General features: G+C 49.7%; 1 protein-coding gene across 2 annotated transcripts; it reads right to left on the bottom strand.

The window, feature by feature from the left end:
- Nucleotides 1–548: 548 nt before the first annotated feature.
- On the bottom strand, nt 549–10,330 carry BARHL2 (BarH like homeobox 2). Of its 2 annotated transcripts, XM_053391813.1 has the most exons (4): nt 10,200–10,330; nt 6,514–7,061; nt 4,385–4,610; nt 549–1,850 (listed from the first exon to the last, which is right to left on the bottom strand). In XM_053391813.1, exons 2-4 carry the CDS (start codon nt 7,043–7,045, stop codon nt 1,538–1,540), a joined length of 1,071 nt encoding a protein of 356 aa, XP_053247788.1. In that variant the 5' UTR covers nt 7,046–7,061; nt 10,200–10,330; the 3' UTR covers nt 549–1,537. The 2 variants fall into 2 exon arrangements, with proteins under 2 accessions (XP_053247788.1, XP_053247787.1); XM_053391812.1 differs by lacking the exon at nt 10,200–10,330 and having other exon boundaries at nt 6,514–7,576.
- Nucleotides 10,331–16,450: the final 6,120 nt, after the last annotated feature.

Here is a 16,450-nt window from a genome sequence, read left to right as displayed (position 1 = left end):
GTTTCCCAGACATCCGGCCACCTTTAGCAAACCATTCAAGTCCTCTCTCTCTCTCTCTCTCGCTCTCGCTCTCTCTCTCGCTCTCCCCGCCCCCCACTTTTAAATATTCAACAACGGGAGCAAAAAACAAGAGAGAGAGAGAGAATTGTACACAGCAGCGAAGGAGGAAAAGCAGCCCCAACATTCCCAGTTTATAACGGCCTATTTAGAACCAAATCCACCCTCCTCAAAAATTAAAAAAACAAACAAAATTGCTTATTTGTCAATGGATCTTTCACCGCACAAGCTTGAAGCAGCAAGCCCCCCTTCCCCTCTCCCCTCGCCCAAAGAAAACACTTGATTCTCCCTTCCAATCTGTTGCTTCGAAAAGTCACAAACTCTTATCAACTTTTCAAAAACGGAACGCCAGCAGCACACGTTTTGGTGGGCTGAATTTGAGCATCGCACACAGACGCAGGCACGCTCTGCGCATTTCTTCGCAGAGTCCCCGTCCCCCCCACGGCCAAGCGCGTTTGGCTCAAGAAAAGTGGCTAGTTTGGACCTACGCATTTGTTTAAAAAAAGATAAAAGTTTATTTCCTTTTTTCCCCTTCGTTTTGTCATTTTTCAGTCATCAAAAATCTATATAATTTTTGTCGTCGTCATCTAAGCATTTATTTTTCTTTTTTACTGAATTTAAAAAAAAAAGCATGGAAAAGGAGAGAGTAGAGGGGGAAGATTTTTGTTTTTGTTTTGCTTCGTTGTCGTTCCCCCACCACCACTAATGTATATGTGACTTTTCTTTTTTTCTTTTTCTTTTCTTTCTTTTTTTCTTTTCTTTTTTGGAACAACATATAATAAATATGATATATCACTTCGCACACCAGCCTGTTCAAAATGTACATTTTACATATCTCGTATATATCTATATATGGATATAGATATAGATATATAGATATATATATATAGCATACGGAGCATGCCACTTTTCGGTAAGAAAAAAAGGTCATGAGAAATTCAGTGCAAACTTCTCCGTCTCCCCAAGACCGCCGCCGTCTCCTCATCTTCTGGGATCAGTGTTGGGGGGGAGGGGCGTCCTCTCTCTCTCTCTCTCTCTCTGTGTGTGTGTGTGTCACGCAAGAGTCTTTGCTGCGACTGGCTGGATCTCAGTCTCTTTCTTGCACCCCCTCCCCAACTCTCTCCTAGAGACGATCGCAAGCAAACCCCCCTCCCCCCGCAGTTCTCTTCCCCCCTCCTCCTCCGGCCAAGGGACGGACTGACGCGGGCCTGGCTGGATGTGAAGATTCACTTACGGGTTCCAGAGTCCCCGCTCTCGCTCGGAGCCGGTCGCCTCTCTCGCTGCTTGGAGAACCTCTCGCATCCACCGCCCCCCTTCCTCCTCCTCCTCCTCCTCACTCGGCTGGGCTCCATCCTTGGCTGATTAGCAGTTGTCTTAAGTGAGGGGGAGTGAAGCGGGGGAGTCTGTTAGCGGAATGCGCGGGGGCGGGGAGCTGGGGTTGGGCGAAGCTCCCCTCCCCTCCCCCCCAGGGGGAGCGCTTTCACCGCGGGTGGGGGGTCCCCGGGAGAGGGTTGGACAAAGGGTTGAGGGCCGGCTGCCCTCCGGGTCCAAGGCCGTGGATCAGCACCCGGGGGACCAGAGGCCTCTGCAGCTGAGGGTGAGGCGCCGGAGGAGTCCGGTACATGCTACTGTACATAGCTGCGGCCGCCGCGGCCGCCGTGGTGCTGTCCATGCTGCCTAGCAGGCTCGGGTGGTAGAAGTAGGGCGACGGGAACATCCGCTGCAGAGCCGAGTAATTCCCCGCTTCGGCCAGGAGCTCCAAGCCCACGGCCGTCTGCCGCTTCCACTTGGTCCTGCGGGAGAAGGGGAGAAAGAGACGCCGCTAGGCCGGGCCCACAAATTGCGGGGAGGGGGGGAGAGTCGGTGGGAACAGGAACATCGGATCGGAAGGACAACTCCTCACCCTCTTTTTAAAAAGCAAAATAAGAGGGAAGCCCTTCTTGTAGGAGCAGAATCAAGGGCGCCACTTGGGTAGATCTCTGATTTATTTCCCTCCTTTGAATGATTGCGATGATCCTTTCTTCCTTAAAGGTGATAGCGACTCTAAAATTATTGCACCCACCGTCCGGATTGCATAGGCGTAAAGGGCCATGGTTAATGAGGAATAATTGCTTCAAAATAATAGAACATACGAAGCAGTGCGTTACGCACGGATAGAGCCAGAGGAAGGAAGAAATGGAGGATGGATGGCTCTAGCTGGTCCTGTCTCTGAAACTGAAGGCAGGTGACTTGAAAACTACCCACCTGAAAGTCTGCTAAAAGGCACATTTCCAAGCATACAACAAAACTTGAAACCTCTTTTTCTTTTCATTATCAGCTCCTCAAACCAAACAGTCACTCTCTTTCTCCCGCCAGCCTCCCCTTTGGTAATTTTCTGCGCTTTAAAACCGGGAAGGCACAGCTCAGTCCGACTTACTAAAACACCCATTTAAAAGGGACAACTAAAATACCCCTAACATTTCCATTCCTGAGGCAATTACTTTGGGGGGGGCAGAGGGTAAGCGCCTCCTCCCTTATATATAAAAAAAGAGAACCGACACATAAGCTCCAACTTTTACCGCCAATTCAGATCGAGATAATTTGATTCTGCAAATAATCTCACCCAATACCAAAAAGACGACAAAAACGCTTTGCGCCTTTATTTTGACCGTTTTGGAAGGCTTATTGGGATGGGAAGTGTCAGCCTGGGCCATTGGGTCCTCCTGCCACTGAAGTTGATTTTAAACTAAATGGGTTTTAGACTAAATTCTGAGAGGATAATTTAGAACGAAGAACTGAGAATTCTGTTCTTCCAAAATCCTAGTCTTGTGTGTGTGTGTGTGTGTGCGCGTGTGCGCGTGTGTGTGTAATTCACCGCAAGCATCACCCAACCGAAAGAAAATTAAGCCATTTGTTCGAATCTTTCAACATACACACATCCAACTCCTGCCAGCCGGCTTAAAGGAACACTGATAAATAATCAGAGTATATAGCGAGTCAATTATTCCAGAACCATAGTGCAGTTTCCGTGTGTGTATGTGTGTTACACACACACACACACACACACACACACGTCCCCATTCTGAGTCTCCATGCATCTCTCTCAGCCCCAGTAAGCTGCCGGAGCTGGTGCATCCTGCACACGTTCGCTCTCCTCCTCTCTCTCACACACACACAAAATCACGACCCAGCAATTGCAGCCAAATTAATAAACATGGCGCTGCTGTTTAGATTGGCGATAAATGACACTAATGTTTTCCGACAGAATTAGGGTGGCTGCGACCGTATGTAATGAGACAGAAAATTATGGCAAAGACGACAACTGGACGCGCTTTTCCAACGCAGCCGTCATCGACGAGAAGCTAGAAATCCCCGCTTTCTGCTCTTGCAGCGCCTTTGTTGTTGTTGATTTCTTGAGGGGAGGGGTGGGGAGACATACTCATTTAAGACTTGGTTTCTTCATCCAGCCCCCCACCCCAGTTTCTTATCCACAGGCGCCAAGAGCGAGGAAACGCTTGGAAAAAAGGCAGCGCTTTCCAAGTGGGTTGGAGAGGCGCGCCAAGAACCGAATTTTTAAAGGGGGAAAGAAACATGGGGCGAAGGAAGATGGGGGGGAGGGGAAGAGAGAAACTGGGAGAGCGACCAAGAGGAGGCTGGGGCCTTAGGGAAAGGGGCCAGACCCTAGCCTGGAACTCTAAGGTCACCCGTCGAGGCAGGATCCCTCCACGTCGAGACTCCTGCCATGTTAATTAGCTTTCTCAAGAAGCCACGCCACTGATTGACACGTTAACTCTCCACCACTTTCCATCCTTTGTTTTGCTGTGGGGGAGAGGGGGTTGATTCCTGTCTTTTACTTACTACCACGGTACACGTGTAGGAAAGCAGAGGGGCAAACTGGCGGGGTTTTGCGGGGCCCACAGGGAGTGAAGGCAACCGTCCCCAGCTCGATTTGGCGTCGTGGTTGGAGAAACCCAAACACAGAGCACGCGTTCCTTATCTGCGCTCTCTTGGTAAAGAACCTTGGATTGGGGCGGTGGAGTGAAGTGGTTTGGAAACTGCAGACTTTAGTTGTCTTCCCCACTCGCCAAAAAGCAGACTTACGCGCAGGAAAGCCTTTTTAGGGTGGCAGCCAAATCTGCAGACTTTCCTGGGAGTAAAACCAAGGGAAATGGAAGCAGGACAGCAACTCCCCAGGCTGCGGGTTGCTTTCCTGTTGAGTTCCCCCCTCCTAAATTACAGTTTAATTCAAACATAAGGGAGTCGGTGTATTGGGAAAACTGGGGAGGGAATGCCAAGGAGAACCAGGGGAAAGGCCTTCGCCCCCTCCACGTGCTTCTGCCTGCCCTACCTTCGGTTTTGATACCAGGTTTTGACCTGCGTGTCGGTCAGGTTGAGGGCGGCCGCCAAATCCATGCGGTCTTGGACGCTGAGATACTTTTGCCTCTCGAAGCTCCTCTCCAGCTGGTTGAGCTGATGATCCGAGAAGGCCGTCCGCGCCTTGCGGGGCTTCTTGGCTCGCACCGGAGGGCTGTCTCGGCTGCTGGAGATCTCACGGTCGCCTTCTTCCTTTGTCCCTACGAAAGAACAAGACGCAGAGGTCGGGTTTTAGTGCCGGAGGAAAGCGCGGAGACAGTGCACTGGGGCAGCGCAAACCCAAACACAACATCTCCCCAGCCTGGTCGGGAGACCTTCCTTGCTTTGGATCTTGGTTGGATTCAACCGATTTGCTCAGTAGAACTAATTATGGTTTATTTATTTTTTGCTGGGGAGCGGTTGTATTTTTTCGCCGCGGTCCACAACAGCTCAATTTAGTTGGCCGCAGTAGGGTCGCATGGATTAAGAACTGAATCTCAGGGAGGAGGTTGTGACTCAAAAAAAGGATTTCCCAGGAGTGGTGATTCCTCCTGTCGCGCACAAATAACACCCGTCTTTCTGGAGTGGTTTGATTTCCCTCTCCGTCCGACAAATCCCTATTTCTTTTCCCCGCTTTCGAAGTGCACTTGGGGAAAACGGTTATTATAAAACCAAGCCGTGGACTGCTACGTCACGGGGGAAAGGAGCAAAGTTGGACTTCGCCTGCCCAGGTGACGACGGCGCAAGGGTTGCCGGGTTCTCTTTGGCAACTAGGAGTTCTGTTCTGGGTTGGGTTTTCTGGTGCTGAAATGTTAGGAAATCGATATGTCAATCCATCTGTGTTCGTACTGGGGTGTTTCTCTCCCTCCCCCCTTCTCTCTCTCTCTCTCTTTCTCGGCTCTCCTTGATCTTCCCTGCAGGAAGAACAATAATCTCTCTAATTGACCCACTGGGGAGGTTGGTGCACCAACTAACCAACAAAAAAAATTGCTAGACGAGGCTGTACATCTGTTTTTGGACACTCTTATGCTAATGCTAAAATGGCAAAATGAATAGCATACTGGAGCGCCCATCTATTAGCCACTGCAAAATATCTGAAGGCTGTAAAATTAGCAAAATGTGTCTGCTCTTACCTCCGCGTTTCAAAGGCTGCTGCCCTGATAAGTGGGATTCCCTTGGCAGCAGCTTTTTATTATTATTATTTTCCCCAGCGATTGGCAGAATGTTACAGGGTTGCACACACGCGCCCTTATATATTTGAATTTAAGAAAATGCACATTTCTTGCACACGCCTTAAGATAACCCACGGAACCAGCAATACAGTATAAAATCAGCTGGCGAGGCTGCTTCACGAGGGTTAGAAAATAAATATGAAAAGGGGGATCCAATCTGATCAACCATCTTTTAAAAACCTTTTTTAAAAGATCACTTTCTTTGAACGCTCTCGGAAATGAGTCTTATTAATTAATAGTTCCTAAACTTCTGCGAGCTGTGTTTTAAAAATAGTGTAAACAGGAGTAATAATAATAATAATACATATATGCATTTTAAATATCTAATCACACCCAGCTATTTATTATATTAGTGTTGTTGAAGAGCACACTTTCAGAACACAAATTTCTTGCACCACTACCAACTTTTTAATGGGAGGTAAAGGAAAAGATGCACAACCTTACGGACAGAGAATAAATATTCCCAGCTATGTATATATTCTTTAAATATTTAATTCTTTAAAATGCAAAAAGAAAAGTTTGAGAACTCTGTTTATCTATTTCTTTGCAAAAAAGAAATAAACTGAAAGTGCTTTTCAATGCTCTGACCGGGCTTGGCTTTATTTTCCCTGTGCTTTTTTCTAAAACGTCTCAGTTCTTCGCTTATGGCCGAATCATCTCAACGTTCCAAGTCGACGTCCAAAGTTCCGAGAGGAATTTCGTGCAACAGAAACATTCGAGGACGGCTTGATTGGACGCGAAACTCGGGGGAGCGCCGCGAGAACGTACCGAACGTTCGAAACATAAACAATGGAACGCCGGGAACGTTCGAAGCCTCCTCGCACGTAAAAAAAAAAAAAAAAGGAAGGCGAAGGAAGAAGGACGGACAAGGCGCACGCTGCCTTTTACTCACCGTGACATTTCAGCTCGTTCTGGGAGTCGTCGCGTTTGTCCAGTTTGGTTTTGCTGTCGTCCTGCTCCAGCTTTGGCCGGAAGCTTTCGCTGGCCGCGTTGCTCTCTTGTTTGGGGGTGTGATGCGGGGACGAGACGCTGGTGCTGTAAGGTGCACAAGCCGCCAGCGGTTTGCTGTCTCCCAAAATGTCTTTGATGAGAAACGAAGAAGTGGAAGTCCTGGGGGCACAGCTGCCCGAACCCAGTTGCTGCTGCTGCTGCTGCTGTTGCTGCTGCTGGGGAGATGGCTGCAAACTTTGTTGTTGCTGCTGCTGCGGGTGATGGAGGTGAAGATGCTGCGCAGGGAGCCCGTCTTGCGCCAAATGCTGCGGCTGCTGCTGCTGCTGCTCCGGGTGCTCCGCCGTGACCGAGATGGGCGACGAGGGAGCCGTCCCCACAGTGTCTATTTCCGAGCAGGGGGAAGGGGTGGCTTGGCTGCGAAAATCCGCCGCGCGGGCCTCGCCGTGGGCCGCTCGGAAGTCCCCGTTCATCATGCCCGGGCTGCCGGACCTGGGATTAGACAAAATCGTGTCTATTCCAAAACTGGAGCCGCTAGACCCTTCCATGGTCGCCGTTCCAAGAAGCGCCTTCGATCATCCCCCAGACCTCCCCCAACGCGGCTCCTTTTCTCTCTCTCTCGCACGAACAGGTTTTTTTTTTCTTTTTGTTTTTTTGCACCGAGTGGAATCTGGAAGATCGACCGACCCACGGATTTCAAAACAAAACAATCGACGCCGATCAATCCTGGACGACTCGGGAGCTCGCCAAGCACGGCTGTCTAAGGCCGAAATTCACACGGGGGAAGGAGAGGGCTTGGGGAGGCAGAGCACGGAGGGGGGGGCGACGAGATGCGGACATGAACAACACACAAAAGACGGAGAGAGACTCTGGAGAGGGGGGGGATAACGATGGAGCAAGGGGAGCGTGAAGGAATAGAGGGAAATTGGGGGAGAAATCGGAGGGAAGGCGCGAGATCGGCACCCTCTGGAAGAGCTGGCCCCCCACACTCGCCCCCCACCACACACACACACGCCCCCCACCACCCCCAGCCTGACACACGTGTTTGGCGTCTTGTTCAGGCAGCGCTAAGAGAGAGCAGCCGCGCTCGCCCCGATGGAATGGACGGCATCGCCTGGGCGCTGTGTAAGGGGGACGCGCGATGCAGCCGGAGGAAGAAGGTGGCTTGAGGAAGAAGAGGAGGAGGAAGAAGAAGAAGAGGCGCGATGATGCTGATGGCGAAGGCAGAGGCGCAGCGGGGAGAGCGAGCCGGCGGGGCTGCCTGGTGCGGCACCTCGGTCTCTCAGCGCCAGCCTCTCGGCTCTCCAGCTCGCGCGCTCTCTCTCTCGCCTGCGCCCAGGAGTTATTGAACTTTCTTGGAAAGTTGAGGCGTGGTGCAAAAGCAGGAGGAGGAGGAGGAGGAGGAGGAGGAGGCGACGCCGAGCCTCGGCCACTGCCTGCCTCTTCCTCGCGCCAGCCGCCTTCTCTCCTGCCACTCCGCCCGTGACGTCACAGCCATTGCCATCCGCCCGCGCGCACTTTATTCTAAACCATCCAAGAGGGTTTAGGTTTGTTTGGGGTAGGTTTCCTCCCCCCCCACTTTGTGTGTGAGTGGGGGAGAGGTTGTTTCTTTTCGGTTTTGGTCCGCCGTAGAATAGGAGCCCCCCCCCCCCATTGGCAGCCACGATGGTCGAACCTGACGCTCAGCAGTTGGCAGCCAATAAGAGTGAAGGGAAGCTGGAGAAGGGGCGGGGGCGGGGGGGAGATGGGGGAGGACAAGGGACCTTGTCAGTTTCAGAACTGGGACTGTTCTTTTTTAGAATCTGCAGGCTTCCACCCTCCCTCCTTCCCTCCCTAATTTTATATCTGGATGTAAATGGTTAGCTATTATCCACACTAGACGCCAATAAAAATCATTAAGAAATGCAGGATTTGTTTTAAAGGACAGAGAGAGAGAGAAAGATATTTAAGGGGTGAGACAGAACAGTTACAGTTCTCATATATATATATATATATATATATATATAATGTTTGCCAGCTGTTGGGAGGTGTGAGATCTCACGTGCCCTAGATATTTAAATCAAGGCGATGCATTACAAAAGCGAAACAAGCATCCGCACAGGGGATCCATCCATTTCCATTCCAAAGAGGAGCAGGGGGGTCAGTTCAGCTTTCTAGGGATTCCTTACTCCCCTATTCCCATATTTTCTTTGTCTGGGAGACAGGTGAGTATGGTGTCTTTTTTGTTTTGCTTTAATAATAATAATAATAATGATGATGATGATGATGATGCTGCAACATTCTTGGATGGTGGAAGCTAGGAATGAGGAGGCGGAACAGGGAAATAGGGATGAGAGATGGACCAGATGAGATCTGGGTCGGGAGCCAAGTGGGGAAACGGCTCGCTTCGGTTTCTCCAAGAGGAGAGCTAAGAGAAGGGAGCAGCAGCGCCTGGTGAAAAGATGGGAATCGGGCAAAGAGATGCCCATTCGCCGCCTGCATGGCTGGTCCTTTGGAGAGGCAGCTCACCGGCGCAGCGAGGCCCAGGGCCAGATGCGAAGTGTAGGGCTCGGGTGCCGCCCGCCAACTCCTCTCTGCCAGATTCCAGGGGCCTCTGGTGCTTTCCCCCCTTTTCTTTTCCTTCCTTCCTTCCTTCCTTCCTTCCTTCCTTCCTTCCTTCCCTCCCACACTTCACTCTGGTTTCTCCCCTTGTACTAAGCTCCCATGGCTTTAAACCGGAATAGTTCCTACTTATCCGCATGAGACTCCGGAAGAGAGAGAGAGAGAGAGAGAGAGAGAGAGAGAGAGAGAGAGAGAGAAATACTTCTCTCTCTCTCTCTCTCTCTCTCTCTCTCTCTCTCTCTGTGTGTGTGTGTGTGTGTGTGTGTGTGTGTGTGACATTTTCCACCGATTCTTTGGAGATCCTCAACTTGCGTCACTTTCTCCAGGACGCCACGACTCCGACCTGTCTCTTGTTGAATGTCAGAGTAATGCGAACTGCCAGTGACAAGGCGACGTATTACTCCCGATTAAGTGCCGTGTCAGCCTAATTAGCAGAGTAATTATAAGGTGCTAATGAATGATTCAAAGTTCGGCGAGATACAGTTCACTCCGCATTGCGCCCTCCTGAAGGACTCGGGGAATCGAAGGTAAACGGGCCAGGAGTCTCCCCCTCCCTCTCCCCCCCCGTGTCTCACACACACACACACACACACACGACAAAATCCAAACCTGGGGGGGGAGGGGGGCTTCTCTCAGCCATTATTTGTAGTGAAAGCGAAAGGACATTAAAGTAGAAACATAGAAAAGGAGGGAGGGATGTGGATGGGTTGACACACACCTCCTTTTTAAAAGAGAGAGAGAGAGATGGATGTAATTTACAGTGGAGTGAGGAGATGGGGAGACGCAGCGGTGCACCGTAGACTTTTCCCTGCGTGCACCCCTGTTGCAGCGATGGTTCGCTTTTCAGAAAGGAAGAAGCAAATTTAGCTCCTGGCTAAAATATTGGAGAGGGAAGGGGCCGATTAGCTTGCAAGGGACGCGGGCCGGTTTAAAACACCCCCTTGTCCAAAAGAAGAAGAAAAAAACTATAGAGAAACTCACCATAAGAGGGTGGGGAAAGCAAGAGAATCGGAGAAGGAAACCAAATACCTGAGTTAGGTCTCGTCCCCTGCGTCTGGGCAGGTGTCGGCGAAGAACCCAGTGCCAAGCGGCTTGGGACTACACTGAACAGCTAGATCCGAGAGAGGGGAGATGCTTCTGTCTTGTTTGGGCGCCCCCATTGCTTAATCTCTCTCTCCCACCCCCCACCCGCTCACATACACTGCTCTCCCCTTTCCCTGCCCTCCGCCACCGACGATCTCCCATCGCAGGTCTGGCTGGGAATCGCTTGTAGTTATTGGTGGGTTGCTAGCTGGGGGAGGCAGAAATCAGCTTGGAAAGTCGCCATTGTGCTCCGTTCTGTGACCTTTGGGGTTTTTTTTTTAAGATACCCCGGAGAAGTGCGTGCGTAAAAGTAAGGAGATCGGCCTGAAAAAGGTGGAGGGGAAAGGGAGAGAGAGTTTTAATTCTGCAGTAACATTGCAAATCTAGTGTCATTTCAACCGCAGGAACGAATGCCCCTAAAATGACACTCATTGCCTTGGCGTTGTGCACCTTACATACCCGTTTGTTTGTATGTTTGCATATGTTGCAATCTTCCCAAAACATCCACCGAGGAGCGTGCTTCCTCGGAAGTCTCCTTTATTTCCACGCGAACCCTATTTTTTAAAAAAAAATAGATTTAGGACCGCTGCATTCTTGAGAACTCAAGTTCAAATGAGTGGCGCACGTTTTCCAAGAATTGGTTTGCTCGGGCTTCAAGGTTGATGGCCAAATGGTTTTGTTTGGTTTTTCTCTGTTAAGGGACACACTCTAAAATATCAGGCAGGCAGAGGAACTCTGTTTTTCTCTTTCCCCAAACCCCTCTCGGAAAACAATTCAGTTCCGATGATCTGGGTTTATTTGAGAAGGAATGGAGAGGGTAGCTGCGCGGTTAGGAATATATTGGACCTTCCTTTTCTTTGGCAAAGATGGAAGAAATTTCTCCCGCAAGACGAGATAATGTAACAGGCAGGAGAGCGCTCTTGCCAAGAGACAGGTGCGTGGCCCACGCGCCAGAGCGGCCCACTTCCAGGCCACGTCTGGAGGGCGTCATAATTAGCCGCTTAATCTTTATTAATGATATTTGATTTGGGCGGAATCAGAAACGGTTCGCAGGCAGAGCAGGACCTCCGAAGAGCGCGACGAGGCGCTCAGACTGATGAAGACTGAGAACAAGGAAGAGAAGCCGGAAAGATAGAAGGAGAGAAAAAAGGAGGGTCCGATCGAGGTTCTCTAACATTCGCGTAACCTACAAATGGGATTCGCCTGCTTCTGCCTTATTTAGGCGCTGCCGTGAACAAAACCCACGTCGTTGTTTTTCCTTGATGGGCTACATTTTAAAGTCAGGAGTTTGGAAGGGTTGTTGTTGTTTTTTAATTTTGGGAGGGTTGTTGTTGTTTTTTAATTCTTGCTATTCCCCCTCCGCCCCAAATTCTGAACTTAAACTGCAGAATGACCTGGGAGGGGGCCCTGGGTGAGTGGTGATTATTTGGGAATGTTTATTCTGTGTGGGGGGGTTTGGACTTTCAGAATTGCCACCCAAACCGACTTTTTTCTCAAAAGCTTCAGTTAATAGTGTCTGACTGTGTGTCTGTCCCATAAGTTTCACACACATGCACACAATTTCCGTACAGGGCTTGAGGGGAGGGCAGAAATCAAGGAAGTGAGGGGTGGAAGCGAAATAAAAAAGCCTATTTAATGCGAATCAATTTGCAGATACGGGTGTGTTGTTCTTGTTCATTTGGTTCAAAGCTGGGCTTTCTGTTGAGTTATATTTCTGTATCTCTATATTAGTACAGTTCTCTCTCTCTCTCTCTCTCTCTCTCTCTCTTTCTTCCTCTTTCTCTTTAGGGGAAATTCTGGACAAAATGGACAGCACCCTGGTACGCGCAGAAAAAGTTTCACAACTACAGGGTAAACTCGAGCTTCCAACTCCACCAATATCTGCTAGAAATCCATTCGTCTTTCTCCGCTCTCCTCCCAAAATCGAGGTTTACATTAAGTTAAAGCAATTTATAGAATGTGAAGAAGGCGAGACCGCTATAGTTCCTTCCTTTCACATGTGTGTTTTTTAAAGGAGATTTTGAATGGATAACTCTTCTCAGACTATATGAGCGTGCGCGTGTTGTTTAAACCTTGAGGTGTGGTAGGTTGAAACCCATTTTTGAGAAAGCTCACGTTCTCTGTTTCCACAGTGGGTTTCGGATTGGCTTAGTGCCATGGAATTACTAGAAAGGGTCAGGTGATCAACAGTCCAAGCCCCTCATCCCTTTGCCTACTGTCTCTTAAATTTAAATCTCTCCCACCCCACCGCCACCAAAGAAAACAAAACAAAAACCCCACTCTGTGATTTCCACATAGCTCGTTTGCATTTCTTGTTAGCAAGAGAAATCGCTTAAAACGCGGAAGAGGGAGATATTTTGACGTCGGCTATGAAATTTCCAGAACCTAGGGTTGGGTGACTGTTTTAGGGTTCGGTTACCCCGGTTTTAAAACAAAGTTTCAGCAGCCGCTGTCAAAATTGCTTCTGCACTGGCTTATTTGCCCACTAGGCGGCGACAATAGAGGCTTCTATTGTCTCCACAAATCTCTTGGTCTGGTTCTATTACATTTAAGGAGAAGAACTATAGAAAAGAGAGATACTTTTGATGCTCTTTTGCTAATAGCTGGCGATGGGATTGCAAGGAGGCAGCAACTTAATATTGTTTTAATCAGAGTTTCACAATCCCTGCGGCTTTAAATAGGAAACTTTCACAAGGCAGCAGGGGAAGCGAACCGGGAACAACGCCTAGTAAATAACCCCAAAAAGGCAGCCCAAAATTCTCCGGAGCAAGGCAAAAGTATGCTCTAGTGCCGCCCGCTTGTTCTGCTCCCATTCGTTTCAGTGGAGCTTGCGGCGGAGAACTTCCAGGTGGCTTCTGGAAGTTGTGACGGATCCCAGTGCAATTCTTATCCGCATTGCAACACCTACATCCCGGTCCTAATTACCGTAGTTTTGGTTTTAAAGACGGAGCACCCAGCTCAGTGGAACTTGCTCCTTCCTCTAGTCAAGGTGAGGAGGTTGCAGTTTAAATATATAAACTCTATTGGACGTCCATCCAGCGGCAGCACCGGGAGTTTGAAGTCTTTTTGATCATTATGATGGCCGTATTGTTACACGAGGGAAGAAATAGACAGGGAGAGGCGGATGGGTGGCCGGCCGTCTTTTGTCGAGATGGGTTAGCTGGGTTCACTCTTTTGAGGAGCTGTGTGCTCTTTGTGACACACGGTGTCCTGGAATGGGTAGGTTAGGTGGGAAGCGGAGGAGATTGGGTGGGAAGCAGAGAACGACTAGATGGCCTTTGGAGTTCCTCCTCCATTTACTGATCCTACAGTCACCGGTTCCCTACTCCATGGGCAACTAACTGCATAGAGAAGAAACAAAAGGAATCCCCCGCCCTTTCGTTTCAGAGTTCTTCAACTCTCTGAAGTTTCCTAGTTACCCTCCTCTCTCTGTATGATTGTTAATAATGAAAAATAAATAATAAATAATAAAAGCGGAGGGTTTTGGCGGGGGGTCCTCTTTGAAATAGCAAGCCAGCTTAAACTGAAACCTCTTCTCTATTGCTTCGCGGGGAAATAACCATATTCTAGATCCAGATTCTGGATTTCGAATGCAGGGCATGAATTTGGGGTGCTAATCGCCAGGATATGGTGTACAAACTTCTCTAACGGTTTCTCTTTGTTCCTCTGTGGCAGATTTAGCAATAAAAGGAAACTCCCCTGCTCTCCCCCCCCCCCTTCTCCCCACTGCTCTCTTCGCGTCGCTTTTAACGCTCCCTGCTCTGTTCCTCGCCGACTTTAGGCGAATTACGGTAGGTATCCTACTGCCGAGTGCACATAGGATTCCCCTGGGCGCCTGATATTAACAGTGTTTGATTTGTGTTTAGCTCCCCCTCCCTTTCTTTTTCTTCTTCTTCTTCTTTCTTTTCAAGAGCCAAGCTCCACCTCCGGGGCCCCAAAGGAGCTGCCTCCGACCAGCTTCCCTGTCTCATTTTTTTTGGTGTCTCCACCCAGAAGAACCTGCGGCTGTGTTTTATTTTTTTAGTTTGTTTGTTCCAACTTCTCTCTTGGAAATAAAGGGGTCCCCTGCGTGGGTGAAAGACCTAAGCGCGCGACTGCTTCCAGGCAAACAGCGAACGCGCCCAAATGAAGGTTCTCTTCCATGAAGGCTGATCTGTCAATTTCATTGCGCCTCCCGCTCGCACGAAGTTGCAGCGGACCCCAGGTACGGCAGAGTGAAATCGACACATGGTCACCTCTTTCTGCATCTGGCAAGCAAATGACTTAGACTGTGCTGGGGAAGGTTAACCAGGGGCGACGTGGCCCCTCGCTCTGCCATTATGGATGTCCACCTTGGGCAGAAGTTCTCATTGGGTCTCGAACTCCCGTCCGACGGGAACGATGTGCAGAGTGTGGGAGAATTCTCCTTGCATCCCGGATACTCCACAATATGTTTCTGGCTCTCAGTACATCCCTGTTAAATGCCTTGTTTTATGGGATAGGTTATTGGCTTGTGAGGGCGGGGAGGAAGAGAGAGGATGGGAAGCAAAACCATCTGTAGAGGTGCCACCCTCTCTCTCTCTTACACACACACACACACACAAAAGGGAGAGAGAAAAGAGGAGGGGGAACCCTTTCTCCAATGTTAATTAACAAGCAGCTAATTAAAACGGCACTTTGAGCGCTAATCAATCGCTTTATTAAGCCGGGAGTAGTAACTGGAACAAATTGAATGCTACCAGTTAGAGTATCATGCTATTGAGCTGCTAAGGGTCGATGAAGGAGCGAGGGATTGGAGGGTTGAGCAAATCGATCCTCACCCGATTGGTGTTGACCGAGGTCACGCAGAGACATAGAGGCGGGCAGGATCTCTCCCCACTCACCCCGCCCATCGCGTCCTGTCTTCTTCAGCCCGCCATCCTGTGTAACCAAACGAAGAGTTCTGCGCAAACAAGGAGCCGGTTTCCTGAGCCAAAGTCTCCCGATTCCTCCTCTCCCCAGGGCGAAGGACCAAAATCGTGGGCTGATGAGGAATGAGAAAAAGCTCGAATGGCCCTTGATTTCGACGCGATCAGAAGGACAGACAAACGCCACCGTAAACAAGAGAAGATCTTGCGGAGCGGCCGACCTCCATTAGAGTTTTTGACACTGGTTTTAAATAGGGTCGCGACGAAGAACCATCCCGATCCTTGGTTGGCTCAATAAGCAGGAAGCCCAACAGTTTCAGAAATTCTCTTTTTAAATGCACAGAATGGGGGGGGGTGTTTCCTTTTACTGTAACCTGAAGGCGCCGTCATGCCCGCGCGCCCTCCCCAAAGGCCAGGCCATTGCGCAGGAGGAGATTATCAGGAAAATTTGTAGACGGGGTGTCGAGATTGAGGCAATAATACAGTAATAAATATAGTAATAAAAATACTAGGGATAGATCAGTGTGAGGAGGAAAGCACCAAACGTGGGAGCTATAAATGAGGGTCACACAATTAGTAAGCCGATTCAGGTACCATTCAAGGAAGTCCCTGGAGTGTTCCAGTTCTAGAGGAATCACATTCTCAGATGCCGAAGAATGGGCTCCCTTTTCACTCCTCCTGGAGGAGCACTATGAGTCAGCCAAGATAAGACAAGCCATAAGAGATTGGTCTGCAAGTGCTAGGCCTGTCCATGCCGAGTGAAAGAAACTGTCCTAAAGCAGCGGCACGGAGGCGTCAAAAGCGCTCCTGCCCTTTTACTAGGCTCCGCCGTACCTGCCCTCGATGCTAAGCCACCTTCCACGTTGACCTCGCTTTCCAAGGTCGGCTTGGCAAGGAGATCCTGCCCGATTTCCACCACCACAAGCTTTCGAAGAGCCAACGACCTGGCAGACAGGCGCTTTCTGGTAAACGAGGTCCGGACATTTCCAGAGAGAAGACGCCGTCGGTTTCTGTTTTGCAGGAGAGAAACAAACCCTCGCCAGTGTGAACGCACAGACGTCTGTCAATGGCAGGCAGATCCCAGAATGGTGGGGTGAAGCAATGTGGGATGTGATGGACATGAGGAGGGATGGGGAACCCGGTAGATTTTAATTGTAACTGTATTTAGAAGGTTTCAACTGTTTTATAAGGGGGGGCGTTTACATTGTGGGTGTCTTTGCTGCTCTGGGCTACATAGAATCATAGAGTTGGAAGGGGCCCCGAGGGTCATCTAGTCCAGGGGTCAGCAAACTTTTTCAGCCGTGGGCCGGT

This window comes from Podarcis raffonei, chromosome 6 (genome assembly GCF_027172205.1).
Source record: "Podarcis raffonei isolate rPodRaf1 chromosome 6, rPodRaf1.pri, whole genome shotgun sequence".
In the NCBI taxonomy this organism is placed as follows: Eukaryota; Metazoa; Chordata; class Lepidosauria; order Squamata; family Lacertidae; genus Podarcis; species Podarcis raffonei.
Note: the sequence above shows the minus strand (reverse complement) of the source record. Positions and strands in the feature narration are given on the sequence as shown.

What these genes read in the sequence shown, in the direction of transcription:
- BARHL2 (XM_053391812.1), bottom strand. Translation starts at nt 7,117, where the DNA reads ATGGAAGGGTCTAGCGGCTCCAGTTTTGGAATAGACACGATTTTGTCT. An exon ending in GAACGAGCTGAAATGTCACG is followed by an intron (nt 4,611 to 6,513) that starts GTGAGTAAAAGG and finishes GTTCTTTCGTAG; the next exon opens with GGACAAAGGAAGAAGGCGAC. An exon ending in ACCTGGTATCAAAACCGAAG is followed by an intron (nt 1,851 to 4,384) that starts GTAGGGCAGGCA and finishes CTTCTCCCGCAG; the next exon opens with GACCAAGTGGAAGCGGCAGA.